Here is a 19298-nt window from a genome sequence, read left to right on the forward strand (position 1 = left end):
TATGATGCTTGTAGACTATATACTGATCCGAGTCAAGATGTAAGATGTAAGATGTTAGATGTAAGAAAGAGGATACCCATGCTCAATGCTGAGATGTCAACAATGATACAAGATCAACAACACACTCTGAAGACCCTTTCAGGTCAAACCTCCAAAGTGGTCGAATCCCATTCAGATAAAATGCGGGGGGGAATGCTCATCCCATACAAAACACAGGCACAGTCACTCAAACAGGATGCGGGGTAACAGGGAAAATCTCGAATCTCACGCGACTGCTCTTTTCGCTTGAATGAATCGCTTTACGGCCGATCCCACCAGTGTATTCGTGGCCATAGTATTGTTCATTTCGTTTCATTGCAATAATATCTTTCGTCATATACAACAGATATAGGGGTGGGATATAAGATACAATTTAGTGATGGGCTGGATACACAACAAATATCGATATAATCTACACACAACTTCGACGTCGAGTTATATGACTTAATTCTCTTTCACCCCTTTTCTTCCGCCAATTCAACCTATCTAATCAATCACTTTGAGATCCTTGAACGACTCAGCAGCAATCACCTTTCTGACAGTATCCAAAGGTGAGTCCTTCTTCTTCTCCGTTTTCTTCTCTTCTTCTCCTTTCTTGGTAGGTTCAGCAACCACCACCATATCTTCGTCATCCTCATCTTCTTCCTCTTCCACGTCCATCGTCGCATCTTCATCCAAATTAGCTTGGCCTAAGAAATATTTCATGAGGGCACCAGAGAATCCGGAAAAGAGCGATACACCAGGTACATCGCTGGGGATAGGTTTCGGAGCACCATCATATCTTGGAGCGAGATTCCAGTAGACCAACTCTGGAAGAGGATATCCAGCTTCCTCGAATTTTCTCTTGATCACATCATGCTCGGTCTCACCGTATTGTTTTCCAGCAGCGGCATCGAATTGCATATCGGAAAAGACGAATACCTTCTTCACCATATCATCCGGTTTGAGCTTTTGAGTTTTGGCGGTAGCAAGGATAAGATCGAATACCTTGTAGAAGTTTGTTGACATTTCCCAATGAGCGTGAGAAAGGGTTTTCGCTCGTTCGGAAAGAGGGAGAGAGACTTCGACAGTCTCGAATTTAGGTTCGGCTGAGAAAGTGAAAAATGCCCCGTTCCAAGGAGCCACGGCGAGTTCACTCAGAAGCAAGGTCAAAGCAATGCAAGGGAGAATAGGCGAAGGATCTTTCTTCTGGCCGTAAAAGAAGGAGCCCATGGATCCCGAGACATCGGCGATGGCAATACAATTGTTCAAACGATTGGAGGAGGAGGTTCGGATCGACTGCACCATCGTTTTCCATTGGAGATCGGCTAATCTTCTGGTAATCGCATTATCACCTCGGGTAGCTGTGACCAGAAGACGTCAGCTCCGGCCGTTCGGTACATCGGGTCCACTTACCATCATAAAGAAGCTCATGCGGCATCAAGGAGGCACCAGAGATCGTAGTACGTCTACACCCAATTCAGTCAGCCCACGTTTCGTTCACAAACAAGAACGGACTTACCCTTTCGACACTCTATGCAAATATTTGTCGAAACCTTGAGGATCATGCTCAGCGAACGCGTTCGCATTACGAGCCATGGATCTCGACGGCACCTGCAAGAGTGTGACGTATGAGCAATAGCATTATGAGCTGGAGATAGATGATACACACCTTGGGATAATCGATGTTCCAAGATCGATTTGACATTTCCACTTCTGGAACAGCCAAAGCTTTCCTAAGGGGAGTGAGCACTTTCTTTTGAAGTTTCTCCCTCGACCATTCGACCCCATCGCCAGGACAAAGCATATGTGCCAAAGCAGTAGCGAAGAGAGTATGTCTATCACCACTTTTACCTGGTGAAGGCACCCATTTAGCCGCATAAGTCAGCGCGAACAGGTGGGGCGAGGTATTATTCTTGAATCCCAATCGATCGCGATGGGTCAAGGGGAGTCTAAGGAAGTCTTCGTGTTTGGCTAAGGAACGAAGATCTTCTTTGAGGTATTTGACAAAGATATGCAGAACCGCGATGTAGAGTGCCTGGTACTTCTTATCGTGGGACAAAGCTTTCTCAGCTCGTTGATGAAGGATCTTGTGCTTTTCGGCGGCTACAGTAGAGAATCGGGCTATTTAGTATATATCATTATATCACACTGTCAAAGCGACTTACAGCTTGGTGCTCTCCAGAGACTAAGCTCAAAGGCATCATGATCCTTTTCATTCTGTTTCTTCTTGGCTGCTTTGAGAATAGCTTTGAACCCATTTCTATTTCTCTTAGAGTTGGGATCAGCCTTCAGAGCCAATCGAGAAGCCTTAAAGGTCGAAGCTTGCCATGCTGGTGCGATACCTTCATCGAGAGCAGTGATTTTCTCCTTATATTTGACGCTAAGTTGACCACTGATATGGAGAATAAGTAGGTCGGTGAGACTGAAGAAGAGGAAGGTCAGCAATGTTCGCGGCAAACAGATGAGACCAAGATCCACGACTTACTCCTTAAAAGTACCGTGAGGTCTAAACGGGTATTCGTAATCTTCCGGGACATCCAACTCTACATTCCCATCTTCATCTAAGTCTAAGACACCGTCGTTGAGGGCCGAGGCACGCTCTTCTCGACGTTTTCGTCTTTCTTCATCCCTCTTAGGATCTCTGGGTCGTCTACATGTGGGATCCACGATGATGTGCAAGCTGAAAAGAGGGGTCACGTCAGCTCAGCATAGCCAGCCGAGATTTTTGAGGATATTACATTGATAATAAGTACTTACTTCTCTAAGAATGTTCTAGGATGATACTCCCAAAGCCATGCGCATGCTCTGTAAAAGCCTTCTTTCCACCCCTTGCCCTCGTGGATGGATCTTCCTTGGAAAATCAATTTGAGTGTGCTGCAACATGACAATATCAGCTTTTCAATCCGTAGCAGAGATACTGATAAAGAAGCTGATACAAGTATGCAGTTGACACTTACGCTTCCGAATCTTCCTTCCAAGCCTTTCCGAGAAGCTCATAAAGGGGTTCGACCCCGATGCCAGGGGCGAAGTCGTTGAGGAGATCCACAAGAGCCGATCCAGTCGAGGAGTAGGCCTGAGAACCCTTCTCGGTGAGAGTGTCAGGAGCCTTTCTCATAGCATTTATGAAAGGTGCTGAAGGAGTTGAGGCAGAGTTCGAAGTAGAAGTAGAGGGGGGAGTGGAAGTAGGAGGTTTGAGGGGAACGAGAGAATCGATGGTTCTTTCAGGAGGAGTGGCGAGGAGGGAAAAAAAGCTGGGGGGAAGAGTCCAATCTTTCTTGGTTTTAGGTTTGGAGGAAGGGGTAGTAGCGTTGAGTTGCATTTCCTCGAGGGAGGTTGCGATAGGAGTAGTCATGTTGACTATGAGTTATCTCCCTTTGGCTGACGATGGAAAGTTGGATGAGTTGGTAGTGCTCTTCCACTGCTATTTATAGTGGGCAGTGGGAGAAGGAAGGAAGAAGGAAAAGCAAAGAAAATGGATTGATCGATTGATTGATATAGATTGTCGAGTCGTTGTTACCTCGAGGCTGCATACACTACATACACCCGCACAGCGGTGCGTGCTTGGCTCATCGTACCTGGAATGTGACACCGGGGTCTCCGCATTTGCCACCCATTTTCAACCAAGTTCGGATCCGTGGTCGAATTGGATTGTCTCAGAGGCTGTTCAGTCGTTTTTGAGCCGATGAGTATAAGATTAGTACAGAGAATATAGACGTAATGAACATGGGATGATAAAAACAAGGACTGAGAACTGATATCACCAATCTAGACCCGACCAATTCATTCACAGCATGGCGGAACACCGGATTAGTGAAATAGACGGGAAAGTCGTATTGATAGGAAGAGGAATCAACCGCCTCATATCGAAAATCAACATACCCTTGGATGTACCGTTTACTGGGGAGAATAATTTCGATATAACAATAATTCACAAAAAGGAGCTCTCCGGGCTATCCATAGAAGCTAGAGGAAGCCTCGGCGGAATCACACCTCACTGCAATCGCCTCTATTCAGCAGGTATAATCAAGGACGGAAGTGTCTATTACCTCCTGATAATATGGGTTGAAGGTCAAAAGATACGTCAAAAGTACAGTCTACCAGCCCGACACTTCTACATCCAACTGACCGACCCGTCATCTTTAGAAGAAAAGGGAGAAGTACAGTTGGACGTAGGCGATATCATACAGAACACATCCCCCAAAAAAGACTCAGCCGAATTTCTGGATCATCTCATATATACTTTACAGCTCTTACACGATCATTCGGCTGCACAATCTTACAGTGAAAAGCTTTTGCTTATTGAGCATGAGTCGGACAAACCATCATCAAAGGGATTCATCAGACTCGGAGATACCGCTTTTCGAACTGAGAAATTCAAATTGGCGATGCTGAGCTATGCGCAAGGATACGAAAATGCTAGTCAGAACGATGAAGAGACGATCTCGAACTATTGCGTAAGGGGTGTAGAAAAATGCTCGACATTCACTGAATGGGGTGTCACTCTACTAGAAGATGAAATTGCCCAGATACCTAATGAACTATTGTCTCTACTTCTTAGACCTTGGTCACAAACACTTAAAACTGCTGTGAAAGAATTGGACCTGATACCCTCTTTATGCCTCGAACCTCGTCAGCGTTCTTACATCCCATCTCTACCATCTTCTCAAGAAAGATTTTATAGGTTACCAAGATATTTCAGATGGATCGTCCCATTCTATCTTTCAGTCATGTCAACGCCTCGAAACGAACTGGACATCTCGGCATTAGCTTCAATAGGAATCAAGACGATCATCACATTGACCGAAGAAACTCCTCTCCCGGCACACTGGTTCCAAGCCAAGCCCATAAAGAATGTAATCATCCCTATACCGAATTACTATCCACCGTCCATTGAGCAAATGGACGTTATCATCCAACTGCTCAACGACGAAGCCAATTTGCCAATCTTGATCCACTGTGGAGGCGGAAAGGGAAGGGCAGGAACAGCCATAGCCTGCTACCTCGCTACATACGGTTTTCATCCTCCTACTGGCGATCGCAACCATCCCTCGATGTCAGCCAAAGAAGCTATCGCAGCCCTTCGCAAGATACGTCCAGGTAGTTTAGAGACACCACTGCAGGAGGGGTTCGTGGGGAGGTGGTGTTCGACCGTATGGAAAAGGCAAAGCATCTTTCCCGAAAGACCTTCTGAGCCACCACCTTGTAAATTGATTATCGAAGGAACAATAGAGGAAGATTCGAATTTGTTTGTATTGGTAGGGTTACCGGGCTCAGGTAAATCATGGTTCTCCCAAGCACTTATCGCCAGAAACCAAAACGGCTGGAAGAGGATCAATCAGGATGACGATGGAAGTAGGACGGCCTGTGAGACACAAATCAGTCGTACTCCTTTAGCAACCAAGGAGAAAGTATTATTGGATCGATGTAACACGACTTCTGAAGATCGTAAAAAATGGTTAAAACTAGCTTCCAATTGGGCAGACAATACCGTGTGTATCTGGTTCGATTACGATAAAAAGTTATGTACCTCTCGAGCACAAGGGAGAATTAGTCATCCGACTTTACAACCTGGCTCAACAGTGCGAAACGCAATTGAACAGATGGAAAAGATATTCGATCGACCAGCTCTGGAGGAAGGTTTTAGAGGGATCTGTGTGATTAGATCGTTTGAGGCTTCTCTTGAGCTTGTAGAGAGGCTTTCACCTAAAATTGGGATACACAAGTTCCCTAGAACACCTCATTTGATTGATCTAGGTGCTGCCACGTCGGACGATATCATTCAAGTTCAATATGTCAATACAATTGAAGAGCAGATTTTGGAGAAAGTGATCATAACAGAGAAAATCGACGGAGCCAATATGGGTCTTTCCTTATCGTCAGACCGAAGTAAGATCATCGTCCAGAACAGATCACATTACATTAATCCCACGTCTCACGAACAGTTCAAGAAACTCGGTTATTGGTTAGAGACACATCAAGATAAGTTAATCAGGTTACTAGGACGAGACGAATACTTTGCAGGGAGATACGTGTTATTCGGAGAATGGATGTATGCCACGCATTCTATTCGTTATACGAATTTACCAGATTGGTTCATCGCTTTCGACCATTACGATAGATCCACCGACACCTTCTTGGATAGACAAAGTTTACAATCGCTTCTTATACTATACGAATGTGATATACATCTCGTACCCATAATGGAAGAACTCGATCGAACTCCAACCGATGAGCAGTTGAAGGGGATGGTTCAGCGTCAGTCGAATTTCTGGAATGGTAGAGTCGAAGGAATCTATGCCAAATGGGAGTATGGAGGAGTGGTCAGGAAAAGAGGGAAAGTGGTGAGAAGTGATTTCATAGCGGGGAATGATCATTGGATGAAGAGGAAGTTGGAAGTCAACGGGATAGCTAGAGCAGGTTGTCAATAGAGCTACACTTGATATTCATGATCCTCCTTGCTAGATATGTATGATAGTCAACTTAGCTGTTGATCGTTAAATTCTTGCAACATGATAAAAGTCCATATCGACGAAGAAGCTCACGTCAGCTCGGACTTTTCATTGTCTTGACATCAAAATCAAACCCACCCCGGATCATCAATGCAGTCATACATCATTGAGATACATAACGTACATAACGTCAGCTCATGATTTCCCATTTATATGCAAGTCCAAATTCAAATTTCAAGAATGTGGTAGATCGCGTAGCGTTGAAGTCACCGTAGATCAACGGTTGACTAACTTTAAGCTCCAACACGATACAGTGAGTCCTCTATCATCTCCAAAATGGCTTTAATATCAACTTTACACAAATTGGGTTGCCCTGCAACCGATCGAACTTAGGTTCGATCCTGTTATTCCAAAAGGCCGCGATCAATTTTTCGCTTTGCCAGCTAAACTTGTTTAGAAAGACTCATTGCCGATGGCTGGGATATAGACAGTGTATATATCATGATTTTCAACCTTAAATTGATCGCGTAGCAATGAGTCGCTGTAGCTTAGCGGTAACAACCTCACTTTCCTCCAATCTCTACCAGATCTCACGTTCTCGGACTAGATAGTAGTAGATAGGTAAATCGTACTTTACAAGCTTTTGACACACGCCTTGAAGAGACCATACACATGCATATAAGGAGCTCTATGAAGTTTCTCAATAGAGAACACGCGATCAAACTTTTTGAGAGTTAGTCACAACTGCTTGTTGTAACACATTCACATCCAACGCTCGGACCACAGCCACTTCTTTGGCATTTCTCACGCACAGATCCATTTGATGAGGCTTTATATAGCTTACCATAACATACCTCTGATCGCGTAGCATGCGCCATAGCTCAACGGTTACGAGCATCTTAAGAATAGTAGCTCAATCATACTGAACGTAAATAGGTATTTCCACCTGACCACGTAAAGTATAAGTAGATATAACTTGTAGACCAACGTTACCATGCTATGTACATTTGCCACCAAGCATTTGTAGCATGTCAGTAGACAATCAGCCGAAAAACTCTCCTTGAGAGTAGTAGTAGGCTTCCTGTACAACGATCTATATGGCTCGGCCAAGCTGTAAAAGCATCTGCCCAACCTAGGGGGCGCGCGATCAATCTTTTCACTGTATCGCTTTCCTATTCAAACGCTGAACCACAGATGCTATCGACATGTTTGCCACACTAAAATCCGGCAGGAGGCCGATTGCACTATAGTCCAAGCCGAGGGCAGCGTATAAAGGGCTTCTTTGCGCTTGAACCTTCTTCAAACTCTCTCTACCATTCTCATGAAGGTGGGGTTCCTTTGGATCGTCCGACAAGGTAGATAAGCCCCCGAACTTCCCGAACAGACGATCGCGTAGCATTGTCACCGTGACTTAACGGTACCCTTTACCCATTTCTCATCACGTAGCAGGTTAAAGGGGCAAGTAGCTAAGGTTCGAGTCTCGGCGGTCACCAGACTCGAAACAAATCAAACATCTCTCAATCCGCACCTAATTAGCTTTCCACAACGCTTGCAACGTTGAATGATGGAAAGGCCCAACCTAGGGGGCCGCGATCAGACCTTTTTTTAGTGTTTTGGTCAGCTCTTGCAATTGATATCTTCCTCCTACATTGGGGTCGCCACTTCTCGACGAGATGGTACAGCTTTTGTCTGTTAAGTATTCGCAGGTGGTCACATCGAGAACCAATGATTGTATGAGGGTGTTTCGGAGAACGGAGTTCTTCCATCTTGCTACATTTAGTACATGCGTTCTGCTGATAAGCACGGATACTGTTCCCTAAATCAAGTTAAACTTTGTGGCATGTGTTGTTCCCCACCCACACTTTATAAGGCTTGATTTTGGATTCCTTTCGATACTTTTCAACATACCTTGCACAACGTTGCAGTATCGGGCGACACATGGTCCTCATATACAGATCTGAACAACATTGACAGTTAAATGGTAAGATGGGTTGTTGTGTGTTGCAAAGTAATACTGAACGTGGGTATATAAACCCCACTATGGATGGACGCACTCGTTCGCGTAGCATAATCATCAATTGCCAAAACTATGGAGTTTTAAACACTTGTCTTCCGCTGCAAAGCGGGAGACGCGCGATCAAATCCTTCTTCACCCTCACTTATTTTTACAGTCTCTTGTCTCCTTCCCTTATCTAGTATCAAAGTCATGCAGGGTCAGGACACGAGAGAAAAGAAGTAATGAAGGCGATGCAACGAGGGAAGGAAGGCAAGAGCCAAGAGATTTATTTATTTGGTAACCTCCACTTTACGAGTCGTTCGTCATACCATCGAACCATGGGTTGGTGCCTGAAAGTAGCTTACGTTTCACGTTGAATAACAAGTCCACAAGTTGGACGATCAATTCGAATTGACTTTTTTTGTTCTTCTAACATTACATTACATTCCACTCCTACTCCTTGATCATCTTCAAACTCATATTGACAATGCATCATACCTGCAAAATACCGCATTCTTATATAACACCAGGGACAATACGCTGATACTCCGAAACATCAACATGATACAAGAAGATCACCCTCGTCACGATCGCACTAAGCTGGTACTTCAGCAAGAAATGTTTATTCTTCTTTCGGTATGGAGGAGGTGGGATCACGATGCGTACTGGCCAGTCGAGAATGAACATTACTGATACAGGTCGTCTGTACATATGTATATCCTTGCCAATGATGATTCTTCGTCTCCCTCTTTCTCCTCCATTTTCCCATATAAAGCTATTACATTTTGATAAACCGTTACTCACTGGTTGAGCAATAACACCGCATTCAGCACCTAGCTACGCACTCTCACATACCCACCTTCCCGTCTCCCTCCTATATCTTTCTGGACTCCAAGAGACCCCTTACAATGGCATCACCCAATCCAGATCTTCTCCAACCACCCCAACGCAATCTTAATCCAAATCCGGACCATGTAATCCCCCTCACACCCCATCTTCGACCACCCTTCGCTCACTATCATTCCTCCTCTACCTTACCACCGACACCACATACACCATACTCTCCTCAAGTTCCATCCAACTCTGGTGAATCTTCGACTCGTCTTCGACCGTATCTGTCCTTATCGCCTCGAATATTACTCACATTCTTCTCGCCCTGCCTGCTCCCTATCATCCTCACTATCGCTCACATGCTTCAAAACCGATCATCAACAGCCTCATTAGCGGCATCTCTCAAACAATCGATGCTCAGCGCCTGCAGTGGACTAGCTAAAGGTGCAGCTTCAATTCAGACGATGCCTAGGTATTTAGCGATGCAGACGAACGAAGAAGTGGTCAGAGCTACTCAAGCTAGTATATTGGCTATTGGAAGTATGTTGATGGACGCTGTGATCATCATTGAGGTGGTGGTGGAATTTATCGTGGATACGTATAGAAGTTTGTTATTGTGTACGATAGAGCTGGCTGTTAGCGGAACTTTGGAAATCCTCATTGCGGCTGTAGATACCGTGAGTTCACATCGATAATACGCCTTCGATCAGATAGAGAGGACATTGAGTTGACAACACTTGTACAGATCACTGACGGGATTACTTCGGCTCTTAACAAAATTCGAGAGGAAATCCAAGAGGATATCTCTAGTGCGAATAACATCATACAATCTGCTGTAAGCGGTATCAACGTAAGTAAGCAATCTTATCCATATTCACATGCACAACGCTGACAATCATCCAAATTATAGTCGGTCACTTCACTTGTCAACGTCAATCTTTCAGTACCAGAATTCTCCGTTCCTTCTCTCGACTTCCTTGCCAATGTTACCATCCCGACAGGATTCGAAGACAGTCTGATCAAACTTAATGGATCATTGCCAACGATGATCGAGCTAAAAGACAAGATGAGCGATCTGCTCAACACACCGTTCGAAGCTTTGAAACAAGAGATCAACGAGACTCGTATCGAGATGGCGGCGAATTTCAATTCGTCGATGTCACCCGTTCCATCCCTTCCACAACTTTCAGCAAACACTGCCAATGATCTTCAGAATGATCTATGTACAGATCTCGATACTTCGCTTATTGACGATACTGCTCAAGCGCTGCACAAGCTGTCTACCGTAGCTATAGGTTTAATGTTCCTCTTGTTATTTGCCATTTGGGCTGCTCTAGCAATTTGGGAATGGAGAAAATGGCGTATGATGAAGAATGCTGTAGAAGCTGTTGAGGATGAATGGAGGAGGGAAAATACGGTAGATGCTTGGAGGGTGGTTGCGATCGTGGAGAATCCAGTGTTGGAGAAGTATTCAAGTGGGCTTTTAGGCAGGGTGACGAAATCTAGCAGGACACGAACGAATTTGAGGTGGTTTTGTAAGTTGCAAATTTGCCTAATATGTCAACAAGATACCATACTGATAACACATCGGATAGTATCCTACCTTGGTCAGCCAACATGTCTAGCTCTCCTTTTCATCTCACTCCTCGGCTTCTTGTCTATCCAGTTCCAGCTTGTCGCGCTTGACGCACTCAAAGCACACGCACGGGAAAATGCAAATTCAACTGTAGCAGCTTCGACCAATTCCCTCACCACCAAGCTGAACGCTGCGGCCATGCAGTCAAGTCAGGAATATGCCGATCAATATAACGCTGCTATTGCCGAATATCAACGGAAGATAGACGATGAGCTGTTCGGATCTTGGTTGAACACCACTGCTGTCACTTTAAATACCACGTTGGTAGAGTTTTACGATGGTATTGAACAAGGTAAGCTGGACTAAATACAGATTCTGGATAGCCGTAGCTTACAATGGTTTCTCGTTCTTATAGTTTTAAACGATACTTTTGGCGGTACAATTCTATACAATCCTATCAACAACTTCATGTACTGTATCCTCGGAGCTAAGATCGACAATTTAGAAAAAGGTTTAACGTGGATATCCGAACATGCTCATATCGAATTGCCCACTTTACCATCCAATATCCTGATGCTCTCCAACGAATCGATGAACGAGATTGCCACACCTATCGCATCTGCTGCTGTTGGTTCGGGATCGTCATCCGACGGAGAAGAAGATGAAGGTATCGTAGGGGATTTGATCAAACATTTTGAGAATGCTTTGAAAGCCGAACGAACTTTCTATGGTATAATGATTGGAATGTGGGGATTCCTATTTGTAGTAGGGGTGATAGTAGTAATTTGGGATTCGGGTGGAAGAGATAAATACTATTCAATCAGAGGAAAATCTACCCCACCTAATAACCACGACAGTCCTCCAACCGGCGGCAGCAAGTGGATACCATGGTTGAAAGATACACATCCGATTTACGATACTTACGCGGAAAAACAATTCAGAGGTACCACTCCTACACCTACCACCGCCAACATCCCAACGAGCATCCAGCCTAATTCCACCAACGGTGAAAAGAGTTTCTTCGAATATCCAGATGATCACAAGGAAAATACTCTTCGACCATTCGTCCCTAGAAAGGGGACCTTCGGATCGACCATTTCATCATTGGCTGCTCCAGGTCAAGCATTGTTGAAATTAGCAGGAAGGAAAGTATCTTCCACTTCTACTGCTGGTCATGAACGTGATGATAATGAAGAGAGACTGGTGGAGAAAGGAGTCAATTCAGAGAAATACAATTCAACCTATTACAACGATCAACAACCTGATTTTTCAAGAAAGAGGGGTACTTCTTACCTAGAGCCAGGACAGACATTCTGGGTAGATAAGTTTTACGGTGCGATAGAAGGTGTAAAATCGATCTTCCCTACTAGAGGTCAGAAGCATGGTGCCGCACTGAATAGGAATGGAAGTCAAAGGACTGAAAATTCGTTTGGAGCAAGTCAAGTTCCAACTGCTAGAACTCAACAAAACGATTATTATAACGGTAATGGTACACCTTCTCAAGAGGATCCAAGGGATGAACCGGAATGGACGATGGTCAATCCTCAATCTATCGGACGAGCTCTAGCAAATGAAGATTTGAAAGATGAAGATGGTCGATATCCTACCAATAAGATGATTTACCCGAGACCCATGTCTAGAGCACCAACCCTGAGTGAAGGTATGGTCTTACCCAAGACGCATCCTTTCCATCCTCTCACAAGTACCAACTCTTTTGAAGATCGACCACCCAGTTTACCACCTAAACACGTAATCAGTGAGAACGGGTACTGGAATGGGAATCAGAATGTTAAACACGACTCGATAGATTACCTTCAATCTGAGAATGAAGATTCACACGATCAAGAGGATAACGAAGAAAGATTAATGTCTATCACCTCACCTTCCACTACAACTTCTTCTATACAAAACTATATGATCAACGAACAGCCCAAAGTCCAATCAGTCAATAAAGTTCAACTGAATGGAGTGGAAGAAAACAATAGAGGGACGACAGCGTTAGCAGGGATCTTACAAGAGCTACAGGAGAAGATGAAAAGACAAGTTGAGATGCGGAGTGATAGAGATAGAGAAGGTGAGGTGTCTAGTGATTCTAGGAGAATCATCTGATGGGTACAATATACAGTATGATTTTGTACAGTATGATATGATGAATGTAAATTTTACCTTTCCACTGTGCCTCTATACCACCGAGTCTGTGCGACACAGCATAGATTGATTGTTGAAAAAAGACGTACTGGACCACACCTGAACATTTAACAGTACAAGTCTCATGAATATTCATCGATTTTGGTGCGTATAAATTGATATAAAATGGTATATCAAGAAACCGACTACTGAACTAATCACTACAAACACGGTCCATTGAATACCAGCTACTGAATATGAGCTATTGATGAATATGAAATGAAGTATGAATATGTATTGATAAAGTGTAAATGTTCTGTAAAAGGTCAAACATCAAGGTACTGTACCAATCATACTAATTGTCCCAAATATACACATCGATCTGTTCACTTTCTCTTGAACCAACTTTTCAAATTCCCCTTCTTCGTATTCCCCAACGTCCCCTTTCCCTTTCCCGTACCTGTTCCCGTGTTATCCTGTGTATGGGTGTGGGAACCTTCCGATCCTGTCGAATTCGTATTCGTATTAACAATCTTAATCTCCTCATTATCATTCTCCGAACCTCTCCTACCAGCTTCAGCCAAAGCTATACTAGATGCTCTGGACGACTCGATGGAAGAATCCAAATCAGGTGTAGGTGGTGATGTCCCTCCTCCTCCTCCTTCATGATCTGGTAATTCTCCATCACTCATCATAGGAGGTGTATGACTGACATGTAATCTCGATCTCCTCGTCGTAGCTGTGTTCGTAATGTTATTGGGGATGGGCATAGAAGCTGATCTGGGTAATCGACCTTTCTGAGACGAAGGTGAAGGTGAAGACGATCTAGATTGAGGTGGGGTTCGAGCCTTGACTGAATCGTAAGGTATAGATGCTGGCGATGGTGTTGAAAGTTGTCTCGTATGTTTTATATATTGACTAGTAACTTTCGATGTGGATGTAGAAGAGGGGTTTCTAGATTCATTGATTAATCCAGGCATGTTCAAACATCCTGACCAACCTGCCAAGAACGCTCGCGGTTTGCATTGTCCTTCCTCTTCATCTAATACCTGAAATGGACATCTAACTCCACCAAACAGCAAAACCTGAGCTCCAGATACATCTTCTTCCCCTTGGTCGGTCTTCGCTTTTAGAAGTACGAAAGGCGATAACCAAGTTTGAGTCGTTGTCACGCACCCGAAAATCTCCCTCGAGCATCTGTATTGGAAAGTCGGTAATAACGATAATAAGAAACTCTCAATTACGTTTGGTAAGGGTGTAGGTATCAATTTCGGTAAGACGTGGATCAAGCTTATTGGCATCACCGTTGCCGTTGAAGTCGATTTCGATTCTTTCTTCGAAGCAGCTTTTAATGTTGAAGTCGATTTAGCGGTTAGGAGAGGTACGATTCCTGTCGTTATCACTACGGATTGATGCAACATATCTTGTAAACATCTCTCAGGTTTGAAATTCTTCATTTCAGGAACAAAGTTGATGATCGCATCGAACAGATTATCTTTCAAAGTTGCTGACGATGAAGAAGAAGCACCGATTGAAGAGGAAGGTGTAATATCGAAAGATTCTGAATTTCTCCTTAAACCACCTAAAATGCTAAATGACGATAATCTGTTTTTGGCTTTTGGCGTGGAGTCCGCACTACCTGTGGACGTATCAAACATAGATACCGACCTCTGTTGTTGTCTGTCATTTGATGTGCTGTTGGTGGATTCGATCGAAGTTCGATTCGACGATGGATTGCTCAGCCCCGTAAACACCCTTTTAGGTGAATTCGAGCCCGATCCGGTCGAAGCGAATGATTCTGCTCTTGATCTTGCGAATATACTTGATCTCGCGCGGAACTGCTGAGCCAACGCGGTAGCTTGGGATAAGAGGACGGCGAGAGCATGGGATTCAGTATCTCCCGATTGTTGGCCAGAGGGCGTGAATGGTTGAACGGTAGGGAAGATCTGCTGGTCTGGCGTAGATGACATAAGATGTGAGGGTGATAGGAGAGCTTCGATATCGGGTTTAGGGGTAGACGATCCGACTAACAACAAAGTATCGGAAAATGCTGGATCATACAGTATCGGAGCTAAGGAAGCTGGCGTAGGATCTATTATTAAATCTTATCAGCACAGTCCCTTCATTAATGTGTGATGGTGATGATTAGAATGATCGGATCATAAAGTGCCATTGGACATACCTCCTAAAACCAATATGACCCTTTGATCGTCTATCCAACTTTCCGCACCTCTCTGAGTTTCTAGCAGGTCAATCACCCAATCTGCTCTTTTCGATCTCTGTCTTTGCTGTTGTCCTGGCGATTCCTTAGATTTACCTTTTTCAATTGCTGAAGCAGATGTTGATGAATGGGACCTTCTCATCTTCATTTCCAACGCTTTATCCATCTCCCTCAAATCTCCTGCTACGCTTGGTGTCGAATTGGATGACTTTCTAGACGATACTTTCTGAGGCTGACTGCTTGACGGTGCAGAGGATGAAGATGGTGATGGTTGAGCGTTGTGATGATGATCGTGACTATGATTCTCAGGGACGACCGCCAAAGTTGATGAGCCCCTTCTACTACCATTCATATCGTATGAGGTTGAGTTGACTCTCCGCGAGGACTGCGCTTTAGCATTGACGAAACTATCCGATATGGGTGTGGACTGTATCTGAGTTGACATGATGTTCGACGCCGACACCAACACAGCACCTTGGTCCTTCCTTGTTCTCTTTCGGTCCAGCCGGTACTGATATCGAAAAGAAAGGTCTAATCGCATGAACACGATTTGGTCAGTCCGGACTATAAGGTAAGGTATATAAGATATGTTTGGTGACGAACTTTCGGGAGGATAAAGGAACTTTGAGAGTCACAAGAAGGTAATGGGATATACGTGGAATGGTCAAAGGATCCAAGTTAAAAGATCAGAGGAATAGATGAATAACACGGTCGATCGGATGTACCCAGCGAATAGAGAGATAGGGGGTGTTTCAGTCTCTCAATTTTACGAGGGATAGAGGGGGAATGGCTTGGCTTGGCATTGTCTCTGATATCATCAACAATCCAATTCACATCGGTGGAGATGGGATGTTGCAAAGTGACGCAATGCAAGGCAATGTAATGCAACATATGAAAGAAAAAAAACAGAGAAAAGGAAAGGAGAAGAAAAGACCTAGACTCGTCGAAGAAATCCTCCGATCAGACTGACAGAGATGTCGGTGCGGATGAGGATCGTGATGGTGATGGTGATGGTGATGGTGATGGTGATGGTGATGGTGATGATGACACTATAACGATCCCTTGATTAATGGAAGAACAACCAGACTTACCTTCTTCACTCGGATATCACGATTATCCCACTTGTTTTGTGTTCTAATGTCTTTATCGGATGTCTTTAACTAAAAGCACTACTTCTGGATCCAATCGAATGGCTGTGCAACAGCTACAGCTATGACGCGGATGTGTATGTGGGTTTGACGAGATGTTATGGATAAGTAATGTTTGACAAGCAATGAATGATGGAAAAATAAGATTGATATGATCTACAAGAAGATATAAGATGGTGATTGAATCAAGATGGTGACGAATGTCCGCTTTCTCATTGCTCTGTTAAAGAGGACTGTTACTGCCAGATCGAAATTTAAGATTATTTTCGTCTATTTTAGACGTCTATCTACGTAAGTACGTACTAACATGCGGTATGACCGAATAAAAGAAGAGAAAATTACTGCGGCAAGTCATAAATTCCTTACGTTAAGACTTTAAGAGGGTACGAGTTGTATTCTACAGTCGCGCAGACATCAGCTTCTATGAATCAAGATGGCCTTCGCAGTACTGCTACGAAGTTGAGGACTTGGTAGGGTTTATTCATGGGGGATCTTCACACTCCGCATGCATCACAACATATGACTGATTAAGCGCAGTACTCGGACTTGCCAAGTACAGCAGGTCGTGAGACCTTTTAAGTTCACAATCCTCTGCCCGTATGCTGCGGTGAAAAGACAAGGAGGAAATATTCCAAGCCTGCGCGTCATTTCTGGTCGGTTCCTTAAATTAGGATAAACTCTGGTTTTCCTTGAATCGCATGTAGGTAACCGATGTCATGAACACTGATTTGCTATATGATTATGCTTCTTGGATGTGATGGATATCGCTTAACAATTTATCTGATATGAGATGCATCTTACAAGAGATGTGAAATGTCCCATTTTACTCATACATACGAATCCAAGCAGTGCTCTCTTGTCAGTTCCAGCAGAGCATCAATATTCCTCGGCCACGCGAACTCAAATTGCTCGATTTCCAAGGATCACGTTCGCATCATTACGAGAAGGTGCTGTAATGCTTTCGATAAATAAATTGGCTTCGTCGGCCCACAACCTTCTCCCGAAGAAGACTTGGTTCGACATACTGTATGCCACTCGTTCAAGTTTTAACATCACCTTGGTGATATGCTTGAACACAAGAGAGCCACTTTTGGTTGAAAGAGGCTTCGGAAACGTATATCTGTTACCAGATCCATAATTCCATGGATCATTCGGAGCACGATGCACTAACATACACCAATCTGATTAGATCTATACTATCCGGTAGGTTCTGATAAACTGACATGCTCATCTCTACAAAACAGTCAATATCATCTGTATTAACTGATCTGCATATACTCATCATTCTATACGAGTATCGTATCTTACAACATCGCCCATCCAACTCCAATTTGTATTCCATTTTAATCTCTCTTCAAAGCCTGTCTAACTAAGAAAGTTCTCTCCCCCGATCCTTCACCTAACGCACCCAATTCCTCAATCTGCATTCCCTTTTGTAATTTCCCTTCACCTAAGAGATCATCCGTCGTTCGACCTTTATTCATCACTATGTAGATTTCCATCCCATCTCCAACTTCGATATGTCTCTCTGTCGCACTGGTGAAACTGTCCACTACGAGCGACAACACAGTAGCCAAAGGGAGATTACCAGGTATAAATGGTTGAGATCCAGGTTCGGGCTGTTGGTTTTTAAAGTAGATTTGGTTATCGAGGAAAGGTTGAATAAGGGATTGGGCGGCACCGGCTGCTCGGCATGCTTCTCGCTCGTAGGAGCCGACGGGATCGAATGAGTAAACTGCTCCTGAGCCTGTATGGGTAAGGATATCAGCATGAACACTCTGATCGATCAAGTATTTGCGGAAGGAAGGAAATCAAATAAAGAAGAAGAAGCAGTAGCTCGTATCAACCAATAGATGGAACCAGGTATATGTGGGTGACGAATGGCGGATGAACGAAATTCCAAAGTTGGCGAGACAAAGGTAGGAATGGTAGACTGGAATTCTAAAAGCAACGGCAAACGACGACTCACCGTCCTCCTCGATTCCACCAAGAATATTGTAAACGTAATAAGGGAAGAACCTCTTTCCATATAACATGGTCTGAATCATCCTTGCGATTGACTTCAGACCCATTGGTTTATGATGGGCATGTTCGTACCACTGTAAACGACACAATGTCAGCTTGGTTCCGAATGCATGAACTCAGTCTCAGCAGCCGACTAGCTGGTTGATCTCATACGATTTCAATATATATTGCCAACTGGAACTGGAAGCTAAGGCAGACACTCACCTCCAATCTTTGTTTAACCCTCTTGACGAAGTTATTTCCATCCGCTGCGAATCCGTTGGTAGCCAATACAGCTTTATCGGTGCTACATAAGTCATAGGATACGTTAGCAAATGATTACAATATTTTTGTTGTAGAATCGCGATCACTTACAGTTGCCATACTTTCCTGGCATATCTAGTCTGGATGTTATAACCCTCTGACTGTCTGGTATCACCAGCAATCACACTGAAATCTTTACCAGAGATGGCAAGGATCGATCCACCATTATCGGAGTAAGGGTTGAATCGACTACGACAAGCAATATCAGCTTGACGTTCACCTATATGCTATAAGGTGAATGGAAGGGGTTCAATAGGACTAGCTGGACTTACTGCTCTATGGGAGCTGCTGTGGGCTCTTGGGAGTGAGCCATTGGTGCGTTGTGATACAGAGCCATGTTGTTGTACTGCCTGACGTCTGAGTGGGAGTGGGATGGCGGATAGATCAGTGCAATAGATGTTCAAAAGTTAGTCGAAATAGATTATATCTTCGACGTATCTTTGTATCTGTTGTCAACGCGTAACCGTCATGTCATCGTTTGAAGTTGAAAGTGGATGTGGCATTTTTACCTATTTCTTGACCCCATTTATGACTCATCACGTGGGACAGGATGAGGATGATAGCGTAATGTAACCGGATAGGGTGTATTGTAACATGTTGA

The 19298-nt window shown here is 44.0% G+C and overlaps 5 protein-coding genes across 5 annotated transcripts; 2 read left to right on the forward strand and 3 right to left on the reverse strand.

Moving 5' to 3' along the window:
• Window positions 1-525: 525 nt before the first annotated feature.
• On the reverse strand, window positions 526-3373 carry V865_005022 (uncharacterized protein; the record flags this gene model as incomplete). The annotated part of the gene is made up of 8 exons (XM_066228795.1): window positions 526-1382; window positions 1435-1487; window positions 1541-1632; window positions 1691-2124; window positions 2187-2443; window positions 2507-2701; window positions 2779-2895; window positions 2979-3373. 8 exons carry the CDS (start codon window positions 3371-3373, stop codon window positions 526-528), a joined length of 2400 nt encoding a protein of 799 aa, XP_066084892.1.
• Window positions 3374-3812: 439 nt separating this feature from the next.
• On the forward strand, window positions 3813-6449 carry V865_005023 (uncharacterized protein; the record flags this gene model as incomplete). Its single annotated transcript, XM_066228796.1, has 1 exon — window positions 3813-6449. One exon carries the CDS (start codon window positions 3813-3815, stop codon window positions 6447-6449), a length of 2637 nt encoding a protein of 878 aa, XP_066084893.1.
• Window positions 6450-9374: 2925 nt separating this feature from the next.
• V865_005024 (uncharacterized protein) lies at window positions 9375-12982 on the forward strand (the record flags this gene model as incomplete). Its single annotated transcript, XM_066228797.1, has 5 exons — window positions 9375-9974; window positions 10043-10147; window positions 10208-10832; window positions 10893-11225; window positions 11289-12982. 5 exons carry the CDS (start codon window positions 9375-9377, stop codon window positions 12980-12982), a joined length of 3357 nt encoding a protein of 1118 aa, XP_066084894.1.
• Window positions 12983-13386: 404 nt separating this feature from the next.
• Window positions 13387-15666, reverse strand: V865_005025 (uncharacterized protein; the record flags this gene model as incomplete). The annotated part of the gene is made up of 2 exons (XM_066228798.1): window positions 13387-15092; window positions 15183-15666. 2 exons carry the CDS (start codon window positions 15664-15666, stop codon window positions 13387-13389), a joined length of 2190 nt encoding a protein of 729 aa, XP_066084895.1.
• Window positions 15667-17712: 2046 nt separating this feature from the next.
• V865_005026 (uncharacterized protein) lies at window positions 17713-19034 on the reverse strand (the record flags this gene model as incomplete). The annotated part of the gene is made up of 5 exons (XM_066228799.1): window positions 17713-18116; window positions 18339-18468; window positions 18599-18680; window positions 18749-18886; window positions 18970-19034. The coding sequence occupies 5 exons, from the start codon at window positions 19032-19034 to the stop codon at window positions 17713-17715; spliced, it is 819 nt and encodes a 272-aa protein (XP_066084896.1).
• Window positions 19035-19298: the final 264 nt, after the last annotated feature.

This window comes from Kwoniella europaea, chromosome 1 (genome assembly GCF_036810445.1).
Source record: "Kwoniella europaea PYCC6329 chromosome 1, complete sequence".
Lineage (NCBI taxonomy): Eukaryota > Fungi > Basidiomycota > Tremellomycetes > Tremellales > Cryptococcaceae > Kwoniella > Kwoniella europaea.